At 43.3% G+C, this 18,627-nt stretch overlaps 1 protein-coding gene across 12 annotated transcripts in view; it reads right to left on the reverse strand.

Annotated features, from left to right (window-relative positions):
* tab2 (TGF-beta activated kinase 1 (MAP3K7) binding protein 2) overlaps nucleotides 1–18,627 on the reverse strand; it is a 70,218-nt gene that overhangs the window by 15,171 nt on the left and 36,420 nt on the right. For 6 of the 12 annotated variants that reach the window (XM_061703846.1, XM_061703847.1, XM_061703845.1 and 3 more), the window contains 4 exons: nucleotides 16,905–17,136; nucleotides 9,367–11,068; nucleotides 4,064–4,224; nucleotides 1,790–1,883 (listed from right to left, as the gene is read on the reverse strand). In XM_061703846.1, the coding sequence (XP_061559830.1) occupies nucleotides 1,790–1,883; nucleotides 4,064–4,224; nucleotides 9,367–11,068; nucleotides 16,905–17,006 (2,059 nt within the window). In that variant the 5' untranslated portion in view covers nucleotides 17,007–17,136. The other 6 variants (XR_009770270.1, XR_009770271.1, XM_061703850.1 and 3 more) reach the window with 5 other exon arrangements.

Here is an 18,627-nt window from a genome sequence, read left to right on the forward strand (position 1 = left end):
CTTTGGGAAAAAAAAAAGAAAAAAGTGTTTGAGTAGTTATTTGTTGTTGGTTCCAGATTAAAAAAAATCTGTATAGAAAGACAGTGTTTGAATCTGCAGAGGCAAAATATTAACAGCAATTAAAACACATAAATAATCTTCATTGATCCTTAGGGGAAATTTTAGCAACAGGGGTAAAAGCAGGAACAGATAGAGGTCATGAACCACAAGCATAAAATAAAAATGATTTCATTAATTCCAATAACTGGTCACTGTAAACAAAACAATTTCAAAAATACAACTTGGATGCATTCAATGCCACTGTTGACAAAAACTACAGAATTCTAAACAATTCTATGTTAGACTGGACAGACATTTAAAATACAGTACTTATTTGTAAAACTCGAGTGTCTTTAGCAAATTAATATGCCAATCATTAGCTTGCGAGTTAAAACATTGTTTAATTATTATAGGGCTCTAACGAGTGCCGTCAACATCGTTGCTCGGGACGAAGCTCCGATGGAAAGGGGAACTATGCGGGGTATTTGGCTTGTTATTATTCTTTTTTTTCTCCCTCAATTAAACAGCTGGAGAGTAACAGTGCTGGTTAAATAAATGACTTGTTACAGGGAGAATGGAGGCCCAGTCTTCCACTTAGCATCTCTTGACTCTCTTGGCAGGGAAGCTACCTAAAAAAAGATCAGAGCCAACCCACTCTTCCAGCTCTCATCTCAGCTGCATCACGACAGAAACGGCCGTAACGTCTTGTTTGTGACAGACAAGACGACACAAACATAACGTGTGTATATGATAACACATCGCTCCACGGATTCCCACTAGCTTAGTTGTAAACAAATGCACATACTACATAGCTGAGAGGAGGGTACCGATGATCACTGAGGCACATGTTTTTAGCTTGCAAGCTAACGTGTAACCCCAAAGCGACATATTATTTAAAATGGAACAATTTTGAGAAATAAATATTGGATATACACGTTACTTACTTGACCTGTGATTCTTCACATGAACTGGGAGCTCCAACTAAGCCGCTGTTGATCGCAGTCATCTTGGTCTTTTGTGCATGCGCGTGAGGAATCGTGGTTCGATTACTTCCCCTGTGACCTGCCTGTGACCTACGTTATGTCATTTCAACATTTTTGGGATTCGTACTCATAGAAGTGGCTTCGTGTCCACGGCAGAGATTTGTTAGTCGTAGAAATCAGAGTTACCTTCACAAGACTGCGCTCACATCGTTTAAATTCATACTCACAAAAACAAGTCTTAACCCAAAGGTTTTTGATTCATACGCATTTAAGTTTAAAAAAAAAAAAAAAAAAAAAAAAAAAAGTATATAGTCACATCACAAAATTTCTAGCCCCAATTTCTAGTATTATTACGCACATAAAAAGTTCTAATTCAAATAAGTTTGATTCATGTGTACAACAACATTATACAAATCCAAACTGGTTGAATCACGCATCCACCTTTTTGCCAGCTATCTTACTCTATACTTTTAAAAGCCGGGGGTTTATCGAAGTGGCTGGTTGCTGACTTTATTTCTCTCAGCAGCGGGTTGCTCAGAGGGCCAATAAATCACATGTTACCAAACAGCTACAGGATGCAATCCAGGAAGAACCAGTAGTTAACATTACAATAGAAGTACCTCGTCAGCATGTGCAGGGAGGATGCGACAAGCCCTGGGCTTGTGCCCGACTCGACCTCCAACACTCGAGACTTATTTTCAGCGCATCAACCAAAAGAGGCACACAAACAAAGCCTTACACATAATCATTAGAAGGGAAACGCTTACCTCTTTTTTGAAAGAGATCAATTTCTTTGGTGAGGCAGTCAATGTCGATTTGTAGTAATCTGTTCTTGCACCGCAACTGCTTCATCTCCTCGATCTGAGAGAACGAGAAAGGATCAGGTCGTTAGCCATGTGACAACTCTGCGTCGCACAGGGCCGCGGGGATGGTTTTTCAGCGTCTTTTATGACCATTTCCTGAACTCGAAACTCACTACGTCACAACTGGGGTTCCAACGCAAGCTGATTAACCGACTCAACTATCCTGTGCAAGAGATGAGTAAAAAGGCTGATTCGAGAAAAAGCTGTCTTCATTTCAGGATGAACCTAAAATGCACCAAGACTTTTATAGCTGTTGTGAATGTTATCATTTAGCTCCTTGTTACAGAACAGCAAGTTCTTGGAAGGTCAAATTACGTTTAGCTGGAAAGGTTATAGTGAAAGGCTATATATACCGAAAGAGTATATATAGCCTTAAAGTTTCGTGAGTAATGTATGTAGAGCGGTACCTTAACTTGCGGGTTTTATTTGTTCCATGACCAAGCTTGTACTTAATTTACTTGCACATCAAATCAATTTTCCCCATTTACATCCCAATAATTTGATCCAACCCACCGGGTTTTTCATTAAAAATAGCACTGTCTTGTATAAAACATATTGAAAGAAAATGTAAATAAATGAACTGGTTTTAGGAAGTTTAATTACTCTACGTACTGTCGTACCTTCAAGGGGTGTGGCCTCGTGAGTAAACCTAATAACTAGAAATAATAATAATTAAGACACAACACGATGCAGAGATAAACGGGATAAACACATATAAGGTCTATTAGTCTGTTAACATTGAGATTTGTAACTCTTTAGAGAATTAGGGGACGAACCGATATAAAAGAGCATTTTAACAACGATTCACACTGGGGACGGAAAGTACCATTCGTCCCTGCAGCTGAAAAACACGCCCACAGCATGACGCTGCCGCCACCACCACGCTTCACTGTTGGGACTGTATTGGACAGGTGATGGATGAGCAGTGCCTGCTTTTCTCCACACATACCGCTTAGAATTAAGGCCAAAATGTTCCATCTCGGTCTCATCAGACCAGAGAATCTTATTTCTCACCAAGGCTCTTCTCCTCCCAATTGCTCAGTTTGGCCGGACGGCCAGCTCTCGGAAGGGTTCTGGTCGTCCCGAACGTCTTCCATTTAAGGATTATGGAGGCCACTGTGCTCTTAGGAACCTTAGGTGCAGCTGAATTTTTTTGTGCAACCTTGGCCGCATCTGTGCCTTGCCACAATTCTGTCTCTGAGCTCTTCAGTTCAGTTCCTTTGACCTCATGATTCTTATTTGCTCTGACATGCAGTGGGAACTGTAAAGTCTTGTATAGACAGGGGTGTGGCTTTCCTTATCAAGTCCAATCACACACAGCTGGACTCCAATGAAGGTGTAGAACCATCTCAAGGATGAGCAGAAGAAATGGACAGCACCCAATTTAAATACATGAGGGTCACAGCAAAGGGTCGGAATACTTATGGCTGTGTGATATTTCAGTTTTTAATAAATCTGCAAAAAATTCAACAGTTCTGTTTTTTCTTCTGTCAATATGGGGTGCTGTGTGTACTTTAATGAGGAGAAAAAAATGAACATTTATTTTAGTAAATGGCGGCAATATAACTTCAACTTAAAACTTTAAAAAAATGTAGGGGGGTCTGAATACTTTCCGTACCCGCTGTACGATAACGCTAGGCATGCTGGGAAATACTCTGACGCTGCGTGGTGACGTCATCGTTAAAACATGGCTGCTTGCGGTTATCATAGCTTGAGACAGAAGGAGCCACTATTGGCTTGAATCGGAACCTGGAATGGTGAAGGGACCCACATTGAGCGTCATCGGCCTTACTGTACACCAGTTCTAACAACAAAGACACACAAAAAAGAAAGGGGGATGATTTGCCCATGTTGCACTGTTAATTTCGCCTTGATATTTACAATCGAGATGATATTACAGGTGGAGCACAAAGGCACATGTCCTTGTAGATCTACATTGCAATTGCTTCTTTATATCCTCTCGGTTTCTATGAAATAAAAGCCTTTTGCCTTAAGCCACACACATTTATTCCTGGAATAGAAGAAAGGGAGTGGCAAAGATTGTCAGTGCACAGTGGGCCTTATTCACCAACGGCTGGTATCGTCATTGAACATCTGACGTTCTTCTTCCGCACTCTCAGCCTGTCACTTCATCTTTGCCCATTGTCCTCTATGTAAAATCACAGAAAGAAAACTTACTGAAGGAATTTGGGAGGCAGAGTTTGATCTCTCCAGTCGTCTCCTTGTCAGGTCGTTCTCCATCTCGTTGACCTCCTCTTTTAGCTTCTCCAGCTTCTTCTTTTTTAGCTCCAGTTCATGCCACAGCCTCTCCATGCGGGCCTTCTGATGGACCAACAACGCTGAGAAAAAGAAGCATAGTTGGTTTCCACAGTGTCAAACATTAGGCTAATAAGAACATCATCATGAAATCATGTTGGAAAAAAACACATTTTACTGATTCTGTGGTTTAACAACTTTCAAAATCGTAACAACCTTTTCAAAATTGTAACAAGGCATGGATCTGGTCAAGGTTACAAAAATATTTCTGCTGCACTTAAGGTTCCTTTCGGCGCGGTAGACGACTGGTTGGCACATCTGCCTCTCAGTTCTGAGGACTGGGGTTCAAATCCCGGCCCCGTCTGTGTGGAGTTTGCATGTTCTCCCCGATGCCTGCGTGGGTTTTCTCCGGGTACACCGGTTTCACCCCACATCCGAAAAACATGTGTGGCACGTTAATTGAAGACTCTAAATTGCGCTTGGGTGTGAATGTGAGTGAGGATTGTTGTTTGTTTATATGTGCCCTCCGATTGGCCGGCAACCAGTTCAGGGTGTACCCCGCCTTTCGCCCGAAGATAGCTGGCATAAGCTCCAACACCCCCGCGACCCTAGTGAGGATAAGCGGTAAAGAAAATGGATGGATGGACTTAAGGTTCCTAAGAGAACAGCGGCCTCCATAATCCTTAAATGGAAAACGTTTGGGACGACCAGAACCCTCAGTGCAAGACACTCCGCATGGAGTTTGCTAAAAAACACCTGAAGGACAGAGCCAAAGGAGGAAGATGGTGAGAAATAAGATTCTCTGGTCTGATGAGACCAATAAAGAACTTTTTGGCCTTAATTCTAAGCAGTATGTGTGAAGAAAACCAGGCACTGTTCATCACCTGTCCAATACAGTCCCAACAGTTGAAGCATGGTGGTGGAAGCATCATGCTGTGGGGGTGTTGTTCAGCTGCAGGAACAGGACGACTGGTTGCAATCGAATGAAAGATGAATGCGGCCAAGTACAGGGATATCCTGGACGAAAACCTTCTCCAGAGTGCTCAGGACCTCAGACTGGGCAAAGGTTCACCTTCCAACAAGACAATGACCCAAAGCACACAGCTAAAATAGTGGCTTCAGAACAACTCCGTGACTGTTCTTGAATGGCCCAGCCAGAGCCCTGACTTAAACCCAATTGAGCATCTCTGGAGAGACCTGAAAATGGCTGTCCACCAACGTTCACCATCCAACCTGACAGCACTGGAGAGGATCTGCAAGGAGGAATGGCAGAGGATCCCCAAATCCAGGTGTGAAAAACTTGTTGCATCATTCCCAAAAAGACTCATGGCTGTATTAGCTCAAAAGGGTGCTGCTACTAAATACAGAGCAAAGGGTCTGAATACATATGGCTGTGTGATATTTCAGTTTTTCGTTTTTAATAAATCTGCAGAAAAAAAAAAACAACGTTTTTTTTCTGTCAATATGGGGTGCTGTGTGTATATTAATGAGGAAAATCAATTAACTTAAATGATTTCAGCAAATGGCTTCAATATAACAAAGAGTGGAAAATGTAAGGAGGTCTGAATACTTTCCGTAACCACTGTATTTAAAATGCATTATTTTGCTTCTACCCATATGATCAAAACATGGAAGTATTATCTGCATTTTGTTAGTTTTTTTTTTCTTCAAAGAATTATTTTGAAGTTAAGCACTTTATTTGAACACGTAATACTTTATTTTTATTTACTTGCTCTTATTTAGAAATTCACAGCCCTACTTTTATTTAGTAAATGAGAAAACACACAGTGGTGCTCATATGTTTGATTACCCAGGCAGAATTTGTAAGATGGGTACAATTCTTTAAAGAAAACATGAAGGGCCAGGTGAAACACATTTAATTGTATTTTAATGGGATTCAAATTAAACTGTGAAGCATTTCAGAAGAGCATTATCATCAAACAAAACATAACCATACAGAAATTAATGATAGTTCAGTCATCAGTCGTATTTAAATAAATATATAAATATTTCACAAATTCTGCCAGGGTATGAGCACAACTGTACATATTATGCAGTCATACGTCATATTGGAATGAAACTGTCGGCGACAGCTTTTTCATAACCTTTAGGTGGCGGTAGTATATTAGAATGAAGGTACACACCTTTATATATAACCTCTAGGTGGCGGCATTATTGTGTGTTTGTTTGAGTGGTTGTGGGAGCATGTGTTGCTTGCTGTGTCGCTTGCTGAGCACATAGAAACAAACAACCTACAGGCAATTTAGAGTCTTCAATCAACCTACCACGCATGTTTTTGCAATGTGGGGTGAAACCGGAGCACCCGGAGAAAACCCACGCAGGCACGGGGAGAATATGCAAACTCCACACAGGCGAGGCTGGGATTTGAACCCTGGTGCTCAGAACTGTGAGGCAGATGTGCGAACCAGTTTGTCCACCGTGCCGCACAGAGAGAATATTTCTTTGAAAAACTTACTAATACAGCAAATCGATGATGCATGTTATACATAGGTAGAAGGGTTTGCCTGATTTTTGGGGTCGATTTTGGGGGTGTGTATTATACTCAAGAGCATAATATGCAGTGCATGAAAAATGACGGGTTGTAACAGAGCCTGGAATGTCTGCAACCTATGATGTGATAAAGTGACAAGTATTACCTTTGACAGAGTGCGTGACACAGCTGAGCCAAATGACTCACTGAATCAAAGGGGATTTTGCAGCAGGTATTCTTTGTTCGGGAAAGCATCCAATTTAACACAAATTACTTTCATGGTGTGACCACATTTGAAAAGGTCTTTCAACATGACCATAAAAATACATTTGTCATTTCAGTAACTCCTCCTGTTCTCCTGCCAAATGTAGCCAGAAATTACGCATAGACCTAACAGATATGTGGTGATGATTTGAATTTGAATGAGTAACATTCAAATCAGGTAATAACAACAAGACAGTGATCAGCTGCAATAATTCTAAAGGAAAAGCCGAGAGCATGGGGCTGATGAGGGTCTGCAGAAGAGGCCCATTGTGAAGACCCTCCCGTTGGGAGTGACTGCAATTTAAGAATCACAGCCAGTGACTCACATGCAATTTCGTCAAAAGCCCAAATAAGGAAACACTTCTGTGCTCCAACACATTTGACTCACTATAGGATCTGCTGCACTCTGGCAGATGCATCAAACACAACATTTAGTGGAGACAACTCACACTAGAGTCATACGGGGCTCAGTAAATAAGTCACCTTTGTTTTTATCAGACTACTTTCTAAAGTGACTGTGCATTCACAACACCAAATGTTACTAAGGGTTTATAATCTATGGTAAAATAAGCTTCTTGGCAGGAACAAATGGAAAAAGAATTTAGGTTTGTCAGGAGTATAAAAAACTATTATGGTTCTAAAAACAAGCCTTTTATCCAAATAACTAATGTCCACGTTGTATAAAGAAGAGTTCACTATTAAGTCAAATGCCATTTACTTAATAAGCAATAAAAGAAACTCTAATAAGAAGTCAAATCTTTAACAAGGTTATGTTTATATGACAAAGTACAAGTAAACACTGCAAGTTTTTTTTTTTTTTTTTTTTTTTAAAGTTCCATGTGCAGATGATAACATTGTCAAAAAGCTTCCACTTTTCAATGACCTATAAAAATGTCTGAAAATGCTATTGTACCAACTGCTTGTACTGCAGGTTAAGAATCATTTGAGTACGTGTAAATTCAGAATTTGAAGTATGTACTGCACATAATCTGAGTGTAGTAAATGTATTATTTGTTTGTTTGTTATTTGTGTGCAGGAAACAAATGCCACAATATCACTGTCGTCTGCCATTGTTGTTACGGCTGTTACTTACAAGCGCTTGCCCTGTCCTGACCTGAACAATCAACATGCATGTCCTCTGTTTTTAACGATTAGACGGAAATAATAACAGCGTCGTTTTCAAAAATCCTCGGCTCCAAAACAGAATTGTGATGTAAGTCATCTAGAGTTGGTCAGTTCCTGAACACCCAGGTTTAATGATTTGTTTCATCTTATACTTACTGTAATCATGAATCAGTCCGAGGCCTCGATTACCCTGGCTCCTTTGAGTCCACAGGCTGGCTGCAAAAGTACCACTAGTCCACTAGTACACTTGGTAGACTCAGGCAAAAACGTTGGCTTGAGTTGGTTCGCTGAATCGAGTTAGCAGACTCAGCACTAACTCAAGTGAACCAAATGTGACAACCAAGCATCCATTTCCATTCCTCATTAGGGTCACTGATGAGCTGCAGTTGCTGAGTTTGGTTTGTTAGGCAGGATCATACTGGTGGTAAACATTTTATGGACTAACATGAACAGCCGAAACTACACTGCTTGGATTGTTTTTATGTCAATTGACCATGATGAAAACTAAAATTAAATAAATTCCTTTTGCCTTATATTTATAATGTGAAGGAACACTCTCTCTCTGTGGATGTCCTTAACTCCATTTTTAATACTGAGCAAAAATAATGCTCCCCAGAACAGCTGTGGAAAAGCAAAGGCCTTTATAAGTGGCATCATGTTGTTTGTTAAATAATAAACTAGTTGAGACTGATTCAAGGGCGCCTTCGATGGTTGCAGCTCAGTTTTGCCTACATTTCCCAAGAGTTGATTAATCAAAAACATATCAACTGATTATTATGCCCATATATATTAAACAGCTACTACAGTAGAACTTATTACCAACAATTTTGCTGGTCCAAGCTTTGGGCCTATTTTGACTTTTTCAAAACGATCAAAAGCAATCCTGATAGAAAAGCAATGTTGCACTGTTGTTATGTTTTGTTTTGTGTTACACCAAGTTGTAAAATCAATGAATTCATTCATAATGTACACCGCTTGTGCCAATCCCAGGAACAGTGAATCTACCCCTAAAATAAGGCAAATACGGGGTCACCCTGGACAAATCATCAGTCTTTTCGCCTCTCAGACATAAGCAGGACAACTTACATTTATATAACCACCTATAGCAATTCAAAGTCTCGAGTTGCCCTTGCACACAAACCACTCAAGCAGAGTTCATTGCAATTAAATGTTACAGTTAATGGGTCACTCTTTTGTTTTTTCTATTTTATTGTTGTTGTTGTTTAGGACAAGACAGCTGAGGCTAAAAGTGCTTATTCATCAGTTTGCAGCAATATGTTCATTCATGAGGCTGCTTCCTGTCCTATTTCTTCTAATGTGTGAGTAAAGACTCACAGTGGCTTACCTTGTGTGTATGCAGCATCATCAGAGCCCATGCTGAGTCTGCGAGGCTCGCTGGGTCTCTCCTTGTGCGCTGAAAGTGGGTCTGAGAGATGGAGGGGGTCTGGCTCCACAAAGTGATGGTCTGGTGGTAGGCTGAGGAGGTTGTTGGGCTCAAATGTAGGAGACACCACCCCAGGAGACACTGCTGGGGGCTTGTTGGGGGACACAGTGATTTTGAAAGTATATTTTGTGTTGGGTTGAGTCACCACCACACGTGGCGAGGAAGCCGTGTTTCCCACTCCCACCGAAGCCCGAGATTTAGGTGGATGGTGGTGGATATAGGCGGGGCCCATGCTCACCTGGCTCCCAATGTTCCTTGCACCTGATGGAGCCTGCAATGGAGGGTTAGCTGAGATGTAGACTGTGGGAGGGTTCCTACCCCCACTGTCATCGCTGGAGGCATTTGTTGAAATGTAAAACTTGGGTTGTGAACGGGATCCGGTTGAGGCCATGACTGCCTCCTCAGAAGGCGTGGTAGCAGCAGTGGGTGGGCTAGCAGATATGTAAACAGTGGGCTGGCTACGGCTCAGACCCGAGCCTCCGATGGAGAGAGGGGTGGTCGGGACTGTAGAAACACCAGTTGAAGAGGAGGAGGACGGGCAGGAGGATGAGGTGGAGGAGGAACGGGACCCACCACCTGTTCGCAGCACAGCTGTCGTTGTGGTGGAGTTACTCCTCTGAGGAGATTCAAGTTTGATCTCGATCTGATTCTTCCGCGGGCCAGTGGAGATGTTCTGTATATTGTACTGGCTGATAGCAGAGAGCGAGGTGGGCATGACAGAGGAAGAGGAGGACGAGGACGAAGACGAGCTAGAAGAGGAGACACCAGATGAAGACGCCTGGCTTCCAGAGGGAAGGATGGAGGGTGCCTGGGAATTGGTTGGGGAGCTAATTGGCATGTAGACATGAGACGTCTGGTGGCCCTGGGTCTGATGTTGTGAGGTATGTGAGGAAGAGGATTGATGAGGGCCAGACCATGACCCAGACAAGGATGAAGGATGAGAGATCTGATAGATCTGCTGTTGAGGCTGAGAAGTGGGGCTATACTGGGCCCTGCCTCCCTGCTGCTGATTCTGTCGAGCTGTACCGCATTGACTGACATAGGGCCTAATGTAGATAGCGTTACCCTGTGGACTGCTTAGACCTGATTGTGGCCCACCATGTATGTGTAAAGAAGTAGGAGTGCTGCGGCCTGTCTGAATATGAGGAGCTAGCGTCACGGTAATAGGGTTGAAACGTGGTGTTTGCTGGAGACCCATAGTCGCTCCTTTGACACCTAGAGGGTAGAGTCCAAGGTGCTGTGGAGGTTGCGGTTTGCGCGAGGGCTCCATTGCACGAAACACATTGAGACTGGGGGGCCCTTCAACTGGAGCAGACTGCGGCTCCTGCTGAAAAAAGTTACTGTTTGGAGCCTGGCCTGTCTGCAGGGGCCCTTCGCTCAGGCTATGGGCCAGAGTCCGGCTGCCGTTCATTCTCAGGCCGTCTCGCGCTGGGGCCACGTGCACATTCTGAGACTGCAGGCCCAGGTTCAGCTGGGTCATGTGATTACGGAGCCTGGTCAAACTGGGGTCGTCAGAAAAGTTGAGGTTTCCTTCTTCGCTGTACAAGTAGGCTGGACTGACCTGGGACAAGTATTCACAGCACGCATCTAAGTTGTTGTTATTCTGAGAGGGACAAAGGGAGAGCAAGAGAGAGAGAGAGAGAGAGAAAGAGAGGGAAATACAAAGATTAGTTTATCCATTGTTAAACTAATTAAACATTATACCCATCCATCCACCCATTTTCTACATTACTCATCCTGTTCAGATTCCTGTCAGGGGCTTGAGTCTATCACAGATGACTTAAGGTAAGGTAAGAGGGGCACTTCCACCCTGGAGTGGTAACCATTCACTCACAGGACGATTGTGAAGAGCAGCACACTTAATATCTAGCTGTGACATTTGGGTTGAAAATGTTTTTTTTTTTCTTTCATTTATTTTTTTTGGGGGGTTGGAGGGTGTGGGGGCCGCGTCTCAGTAATAAACAGAAAAGATGAGCAGAATAATTTTCGCAGTGTCTCTCTTATAGTAGTTGGTGGAAGGCAATCGTGCAGTAAATCTCCAAAGACATATATATATAGAACACTGAACAAAAATATAAACGTAAGTCTTTTTTTTTTTGCTACCATTTTTCGTGAGCTGGACTCCAATATCTAAACCTTTTTCTAAATACACAAAAGGCCATTTCCCTCAAATATTGCCAACAGATCTGTCTAAATCTGTGTTCGTGAGCATTTCTTCTTTGTCAAGATAATCCATCCCACCTCACAGGTCTGGCATATCAAGATGCTGATGAGACTGCATGATTATTGCACAGGTGTGCCATAGGCTGGCCACAATAAAAGGCCACTCTGAAATGTGCAGTTTTATCACACAGCACAATGCCACAGATGGCGTAAGTTCTGAGGGAGCGTGCATTTGGCATGCTGACTGCAGGAATGTCCACCAGAGCTGTTGCCCGTGAATTGAATGTTCAATTCTCTCCCATAAGCAGTCTCCAAAGGCGTTTCAGACAATTTGGCAGTACATCCAACCAGCCTCACAACCGCAGACCACGTGTCACCACACCAGCTCAAGACCGCCACATCCAGCATGTTCACCCCCAAGATCGTCTGAGACCAGCCACCCGGACAGCTGCTGCAGCATTCGGTATACATAACCAAAGAATTTCCGCACAAACTGTCAGAAACCTTCTCAGGGCAGCTCCTCTGCATGCTCGTTGTCCTCATCGGGGTCTCGACCTGACTGCAGTTCGTCGTCGTAACAGACTTGAGTGGGCGAATGTTCACATTCGATGGCGTCTGGCACATTTGGAGAGGTGTTCTCTTCACTGATGAATCCCGTTTTTCACGGTTCAGGGCAGATGGCAGACAGCGTGTGTGGCATCGTGAGGGTGAGCGGTTTGCTGATGTCAACATTGTGGATCGAGTGGCCCATGATAGCGGTGGAGTTATGGTATGGGCAGGCGTATGGTTATGGGCAACGAACACAGGTGCATTTTATTGATGGCATTTTGAATGCACAGAGATACCGTGACGAGATCCTGAGGCCCATTGTTCTGCCATTCATCCACGACCATCACATCATGTTGCAGCATGATAATGCACGGCCCCATGTCTCAAGGATCTGTACACAATTCCTGGAAGCTGAAAATATCCCAGTTCTTGCATGGCCAGCATTCTCCCCGGATAGGTCATTGAGCATGTTTGGGATGCTCTGGATCGGCGTATACGACAGCATGTTCCAGTTCCTGCCAATATCCAGCAACTTCACACAGCCATTGAAGAGAAGTGGACCAACATTCCAAAGGCCACAATCAACAACCTGATCAACTCTATGCGAAGGAGAGGTGTTGCACTGCGTGAGGCAAATGGTTGTCACTGGTGGTCGATTATCTCGATATCATGATTTTGCCTTGATCAGGTGCTCTTTGCGAGATTTCTGACAGAGGAGTGCAAAGAATAATCAGAGGAGTTGTCCAAGAGCCAAGAACCACCTGTGGAGAGCTTCAAAATGACCTGGAAACAGCAGGTACTGTTGTCACAAGGAAAACAGTGAGGAATGTACTCTGCCACCATGGCCTGTGTGCTTGCTCTCCACACAATCGCAACGCATCACCATTGCTGAAATAAAAAGCATGTCAAAGCTCGTTTGAAGTTTGCTGAACATTTGGACAAGACAGTTAAATACTGAGACAATATAGTCTGGTCGGATGAGCGCAAAATTGAACTGTTTGGATATCATAATGCACAACACGTTTGGAGGAGAAATGGCACTGTACATTACCCTACCAACACCATACCAACAGTGAAGTTCGGCGATGATGGCGCTTGATGGTGTGGGGCTGCTTTTCAGATACTGGTAAACTTCACATTATTGAAGGAAGGATGAATGGGCAAATGTACATTGACATTCTTGACAAAAATCTGGTGCCATCTATGAGGATGATGAAAATTAAACGAGGGTAGATATTTCAAAGAAAAAAAAAATAAAGCTGCTAGAATGGCCTAGCCAATCACCTGACTTGAATCCAATCGAAAATCTATGGAAAGAACTGAAACTCAAGGTCCATAAAAGAAGCCCACAGAACCTTCAAGATTGGAAGACTGCTTGTCTGGAGGAATGGGCTAAAATCACACTAGAGCAATACATGCAAATTGAACCTGTCATTGCAAACAAAGGCTTTTGGACGAAGTATTAAATAAATACCAGTTGACGTGGTCAACACTTTTTTCCTTCATTATTTCACATTATGAAATTAAAGGCGGCTGTGGATCAGTGGGTAGAGCGGGTCGTCCAGTGACCGAAGGGTAGCTAGTTCGAATCCCGGCTCAGACTGTCTGCTCAGACTGCCAGTGTCCTTGGGCAAGACACTGAACCCTAATTTGCTCGCAGTGGGCCTGGGAGCGCCTTGCATGGCAACAGTCGCCCATTGGTGAATGAATGTGTGTGTGATTGGGTTAATGTGAGTCTTTGTAAAGCACTTTGGGCACTGTGTTAGTGTAGAGATGCGCTAAATACCGTAATTTCTCATGTATAATGCACACCTATGGAAATACGCACCCCCAAAGTTGAAATCAAAATTCTGGAAAATCCTTCTACCTATGTATAATGCATTTTTACAATGCATGATTTTGCTTGTACCCATATGATCAAAACATTTTTTTTAACACACTTTTTTCAATTCACTTATTTGCTCTTATTTTGAAATTCACAGCACTATTTTTATTTATTCAATTAGAAAACACGCAGTTGTGCTCATATGTTTGATAAACCAGGCAGAATTTTAAAAATGGGTACAATTCTTTAAAGAAAACGAAGGACCAGGCGAAACACATTTAATTTCATTTTATTGGGATTCAAATTAAACTGTCAAGCATTTCAGAAAAGTATTATCATTAAACAAAACATAAGCATAAAGACATTAATGATGGTTGTTGTTCAGTCATCAGTCATATTTTTAAAAAGCATTTCACAAATTCTGCCGGGGTATGTAAACGTTTGAGCACAACTGTACATATCTGCAGTTGTACCCATGTTGTATTGGAATGAAAGTGTAGGCTACACCTTTTTTTGTATTATTATTCTTTTTTATAACCACTAGGTGGCGGGCCCATTCTTGAGCCATCACCTTATTGCGGTGGAGGGGTTTGTGTGTCCCAATGATCCGAGGATCATGACACACAGAGCCGAGGTGAGGGACCAGACAAAGCACGGCTCCAAAGACCCCTATGACGAAAACAAATATTGGATTCCGTTTTCCCTTGCCCGGTGGCCGGGCCAGCAACCATGGGGCCCGGCCGGGCACAGCCCGAAAGGGTAACGTCGGTCCCCTTCCAATGGGCCCACCACCTGTGGGAAGGTCGGGTGCAGTGTGAGCTGGGCGGTGACCGAAGGCAGGGACCTTGGCAATCAGATCCCCGGCTACAGAAACTGGCACTAAGGACGTGGAACGTCAACTCTCTGGGAGGGAAGGAGCCCGAGCTGGTGTGCGAGGTCGAGAAGTTCCGACTAGATATAGTCGGGCTCACCTCCACACACAGCATGGACTCTGGTACCAGTCCTCTTGAGAGGGGTTGGACTATCTTCCACTCTGGAGTTGCCCACGGTGAGAGGCGCCGAGCCTGGGGCAATAAGTATACCCACACCGTGTGCACTGAGCAGGTGTGGGTATACTTATTGCCCCCGGCTCGGCGCCTGTACATTGGCGTTCACCCCAGTGGGGGGACGGGTCCTGACTGTTGTTTGTGCCTTTGCACCAAACAGCAGTTCAGAGTACCCACCCTTTTTGGAGTCCTTGGATGGGGTGCTGGACAGGGCTCCTGCTGGAGACTCCATCGTTCGGCTGGGGGACTTCAATGCTCACGTGGGTAATGACAGTGAGACCTGGAGGTGCTTCATTGGAAGGAACGGCAGGCGGATCGTTGCAGCGTCTGTAGTGATGCAGACTTTGTATTGGTCCTTTGTGGTGAAGAAGGAGCTAAGCCGAAAAGCAAAGCTCTCGATATACTGGTCGATCTACGGTCCTACCCTCACCTATGGTCACGAGCTGTGGGTCGTGATCGAAAGAACAAGATCCCGGATAGAAGCGGCCAAAATGAGTTTCCTCCGCAGGGTGTCCGGGCTTCTCCCTTAGAGATAGGGTGAGAATCTCAGTCATCCGGGAGGGGCTCAGAGTAGAGCCGCTGCTCCTCCACATTAAGAGGAGCCAGAAGAGGTGGCTCGGGCGTCTGATTAGGACGCCTGTCTGACGCCTCCCTGGTGAGTTGTTACGGGCACGTCCCAGGAGACCCCTGGGATGACCCAGGACACGCTGAAAAGACTGTCTCTCGGCTGGCCTGGGAACGCCTCGGGATCCCCTCGGAAAAGCTGGAGGAAGTGGCTGGGGAGAGGGAAGTCTGGGCTTCCCTGCTGAGGCTGCTTCCCCTGCGACCTGACCTCAGATAAGTGTAGGAAAATGGAATGGAATGGAATAGGTCGCGGTGCCATATTAGAATGAAAGTGTTCACTTTTCTCATAACCTCTAGGTGGTGGTGGCATTTTGGATTGAAAGTACAGCTTTTTCATCACCACTAGATGGCGGCATACATTTACAAAATGTGAAAGTTTTTTCCAATTTCCCCTGTACCTCTGTATAATGAGCATTATTTACTTTTGGGCGGGGGGCATTATACACAAGAAATTACGGTAAGTGCAGTCCATTTACCATTATTACACATAACTTAATTTCTATGGCTGATTTGTTCTACTTTGTATGTATAGATTACTTGGGTTGTTTCCAACATCTGGTGAAATTTTCATCTCAATAGCATCTCAATAGCACCAAAATGGTGATGTGTTAAATATTATATATATATATATATATATATATATATATATATATATATATATATATATATATATATATATATATATATATATATATATATCACACACACACAGATATATACACACACACATACACATATATATATATATACACACATTTACATGTTTAAGGTTAGAACTGCCTCACAGTTCTGGGGATAGGCTCCAGCACGCCTTCGATCGTAGTGAGGATAAGTGGTACAGAAAATAAATGGATGGATGGATGGATAGATCCATAGATAGCAAACTATTAACTTTTCTGACGTCTCTGAAATCCCCCTTTTCTCGTTTTGTCGGCCTTTTTACATCTGCTGCCAATCGTGCTACAATCTTCGTAAATCATGCGCACCTCCCACACAAGGGGTCACAAACGGTGCCTGTGGGTTTTAAAAAATAAATAAATAAAATAATAAAAAATGATCTGGCTCTGAGTCCTTCATACTTGAGGTGACATTGCTCTTCGACAATTGACATATGGTAAGGATTGCGTTTGCATACGTTTTTACAAAAGGCACCAAATGCGCGATGCAAAATGTTCCATCATTTTGTGTTTAGGTGTGAACGCTTGTATGAAAATGATTGAAAATCTGCTTACCTGCAGAACACACTGGGACACAACACCCTCTGGGACTTCAGGGAACCTCTGGTGCAGGTAATGCAAAACCTGAATATCAATATGGTGGCTTCCCTGGGCCATTCGTATGGTGCCAGGTCAGGACTGCTGGTTTTAGTTGGCGCACTTTGGCATTAGTTGTGGAAGCAAATAGCCTTCATCTTGAACATCTTCTGGGGGGGTCAGGGAGGGGAAAAAAAGGAGGATGAGCGCTCTAAAGGAAACAAAGACAAATCTCTTCTTAGTTCAGGTGTTAACAAAAAAACTAAAATGTGAGTCCAAGAGGCAGGAAAGGAGCATGTCTGTGGTAAAAAGCAAGTACAGTCAAATGATGTCAACTAGACATTTGGGGTTGTCTCTTCATTATGCCAGAGGACTTTCAAAAATCATTTTGTCCACTGTCTCAGAGAATACGCTCCTTTTATTTCAAAATCCCTCTGAACTTCGTGAAAAGAGAAGCAGAAGGAGGAAGCCAGCTTCGAAATCACAAAACAATGTTAAACAGAACCTATAAATTCCACAGCATTCTAAATGGCGGGGATTGCAGTTTACAGAAAAATGCATCCAAACTAATTGGGAGAAGCTTCCTCATGCAATGACCCAAAACACACTGCCAACACAACAAAGGGCTTCATCAGGGGGGGAAAGTGGAAGGTCTTAAGACTGGCCAAGTCAATCACCGGACCTTAACCAAATACAGCATGCATTTTACCTCCTGAAGAGGAGACTGAAGGGAGAAACAGAAACACAACTGAAAGAGGCTGCAGTAAAGGCCTGGAAAAGCATTTCAAATTAAGAACGCAACAGTTTGGTGAAGTCAATGGGGTGCAGGCTTGATGCAGTTATTGCAAGTAAGGGTTATGCCACCAAATATTAAATGTTATTCACTTTAAGTTAATTTAATCATGTCTGGTCCTATACTTTTGCTCACTTGAAAAGTGGGTGGCTTCAAACAAAAGGTTCTCTGTCCTGAGTTGTGTTAGCTGTAGCTTAAGTCTTTTTCACCGTTTGAATTTTCCTGATTTTGTGGACGGGGCTAAAACACAGTGACATCACGGTGCTGGGGCGTATACTATCTCGCGCGAGTTCGCTCCCTCTCTATAAAAGTCCAAAGTGACGTCATTTCGTTTGGCTGCTGCTCAGTTGTGAGCTAGATGTGCTTAGCTTCCATAAGAAGGCCCATTTATCACTCCAGCGTGCAGTTAGCAAGCTAACGATGGCTACACCCCGAAAATGCGTCTTCGCTGGATGCCTCAATTTACAGAACAGCTCGGTGATGTTTTTATAAGCACCCAAAAAATGAGATAATAAAAAACTTGTAGATGGCGAGCTGAACATCAACACCACCAACTGACTCAGCAGTGCGCATTTTACGACGGATAGTTTTGTAAACTTTCACCAGAGACAACATGGCTTTGTGGGTAACTTGATACTAGCGAATGGGACAGTGCCGACTGTCTAACTATCTGTGCTAGGTTAAGTTGACTTGTGTGCTTATTTTTATGATTATAGTCCACAATAGCCATTTAATTTTGAAGTTGAGCCTCCAAACGTGATTTTACATCGTATAAGCTATCACCCCCTCAGTATGTTTGATTCCTTTTGGTCCAATCCATTCGACACGCCCACAACGTCTGAGAAGTTTTGAAACCTGATGTTATATATTTAGCATTGATATATATATATATATATATATATATATATA

The sequence above is a fragment of the Phycodurus eques genome, chromosome 18, assembly GCF_024500275.1.
Source record: "Phycodurus eques isolate BA_2022a chromosome 18, UOR_Pequ_1.1, whole genome shotgun sequence".
Classification (NCBI taxonomy): domain Eukaryota; kingdom Metazoa; phylum Chordata; class Actinopteri; order Syngnathiformes; family Syngnathidae; genus Phycodurus; species Phycodurus eques.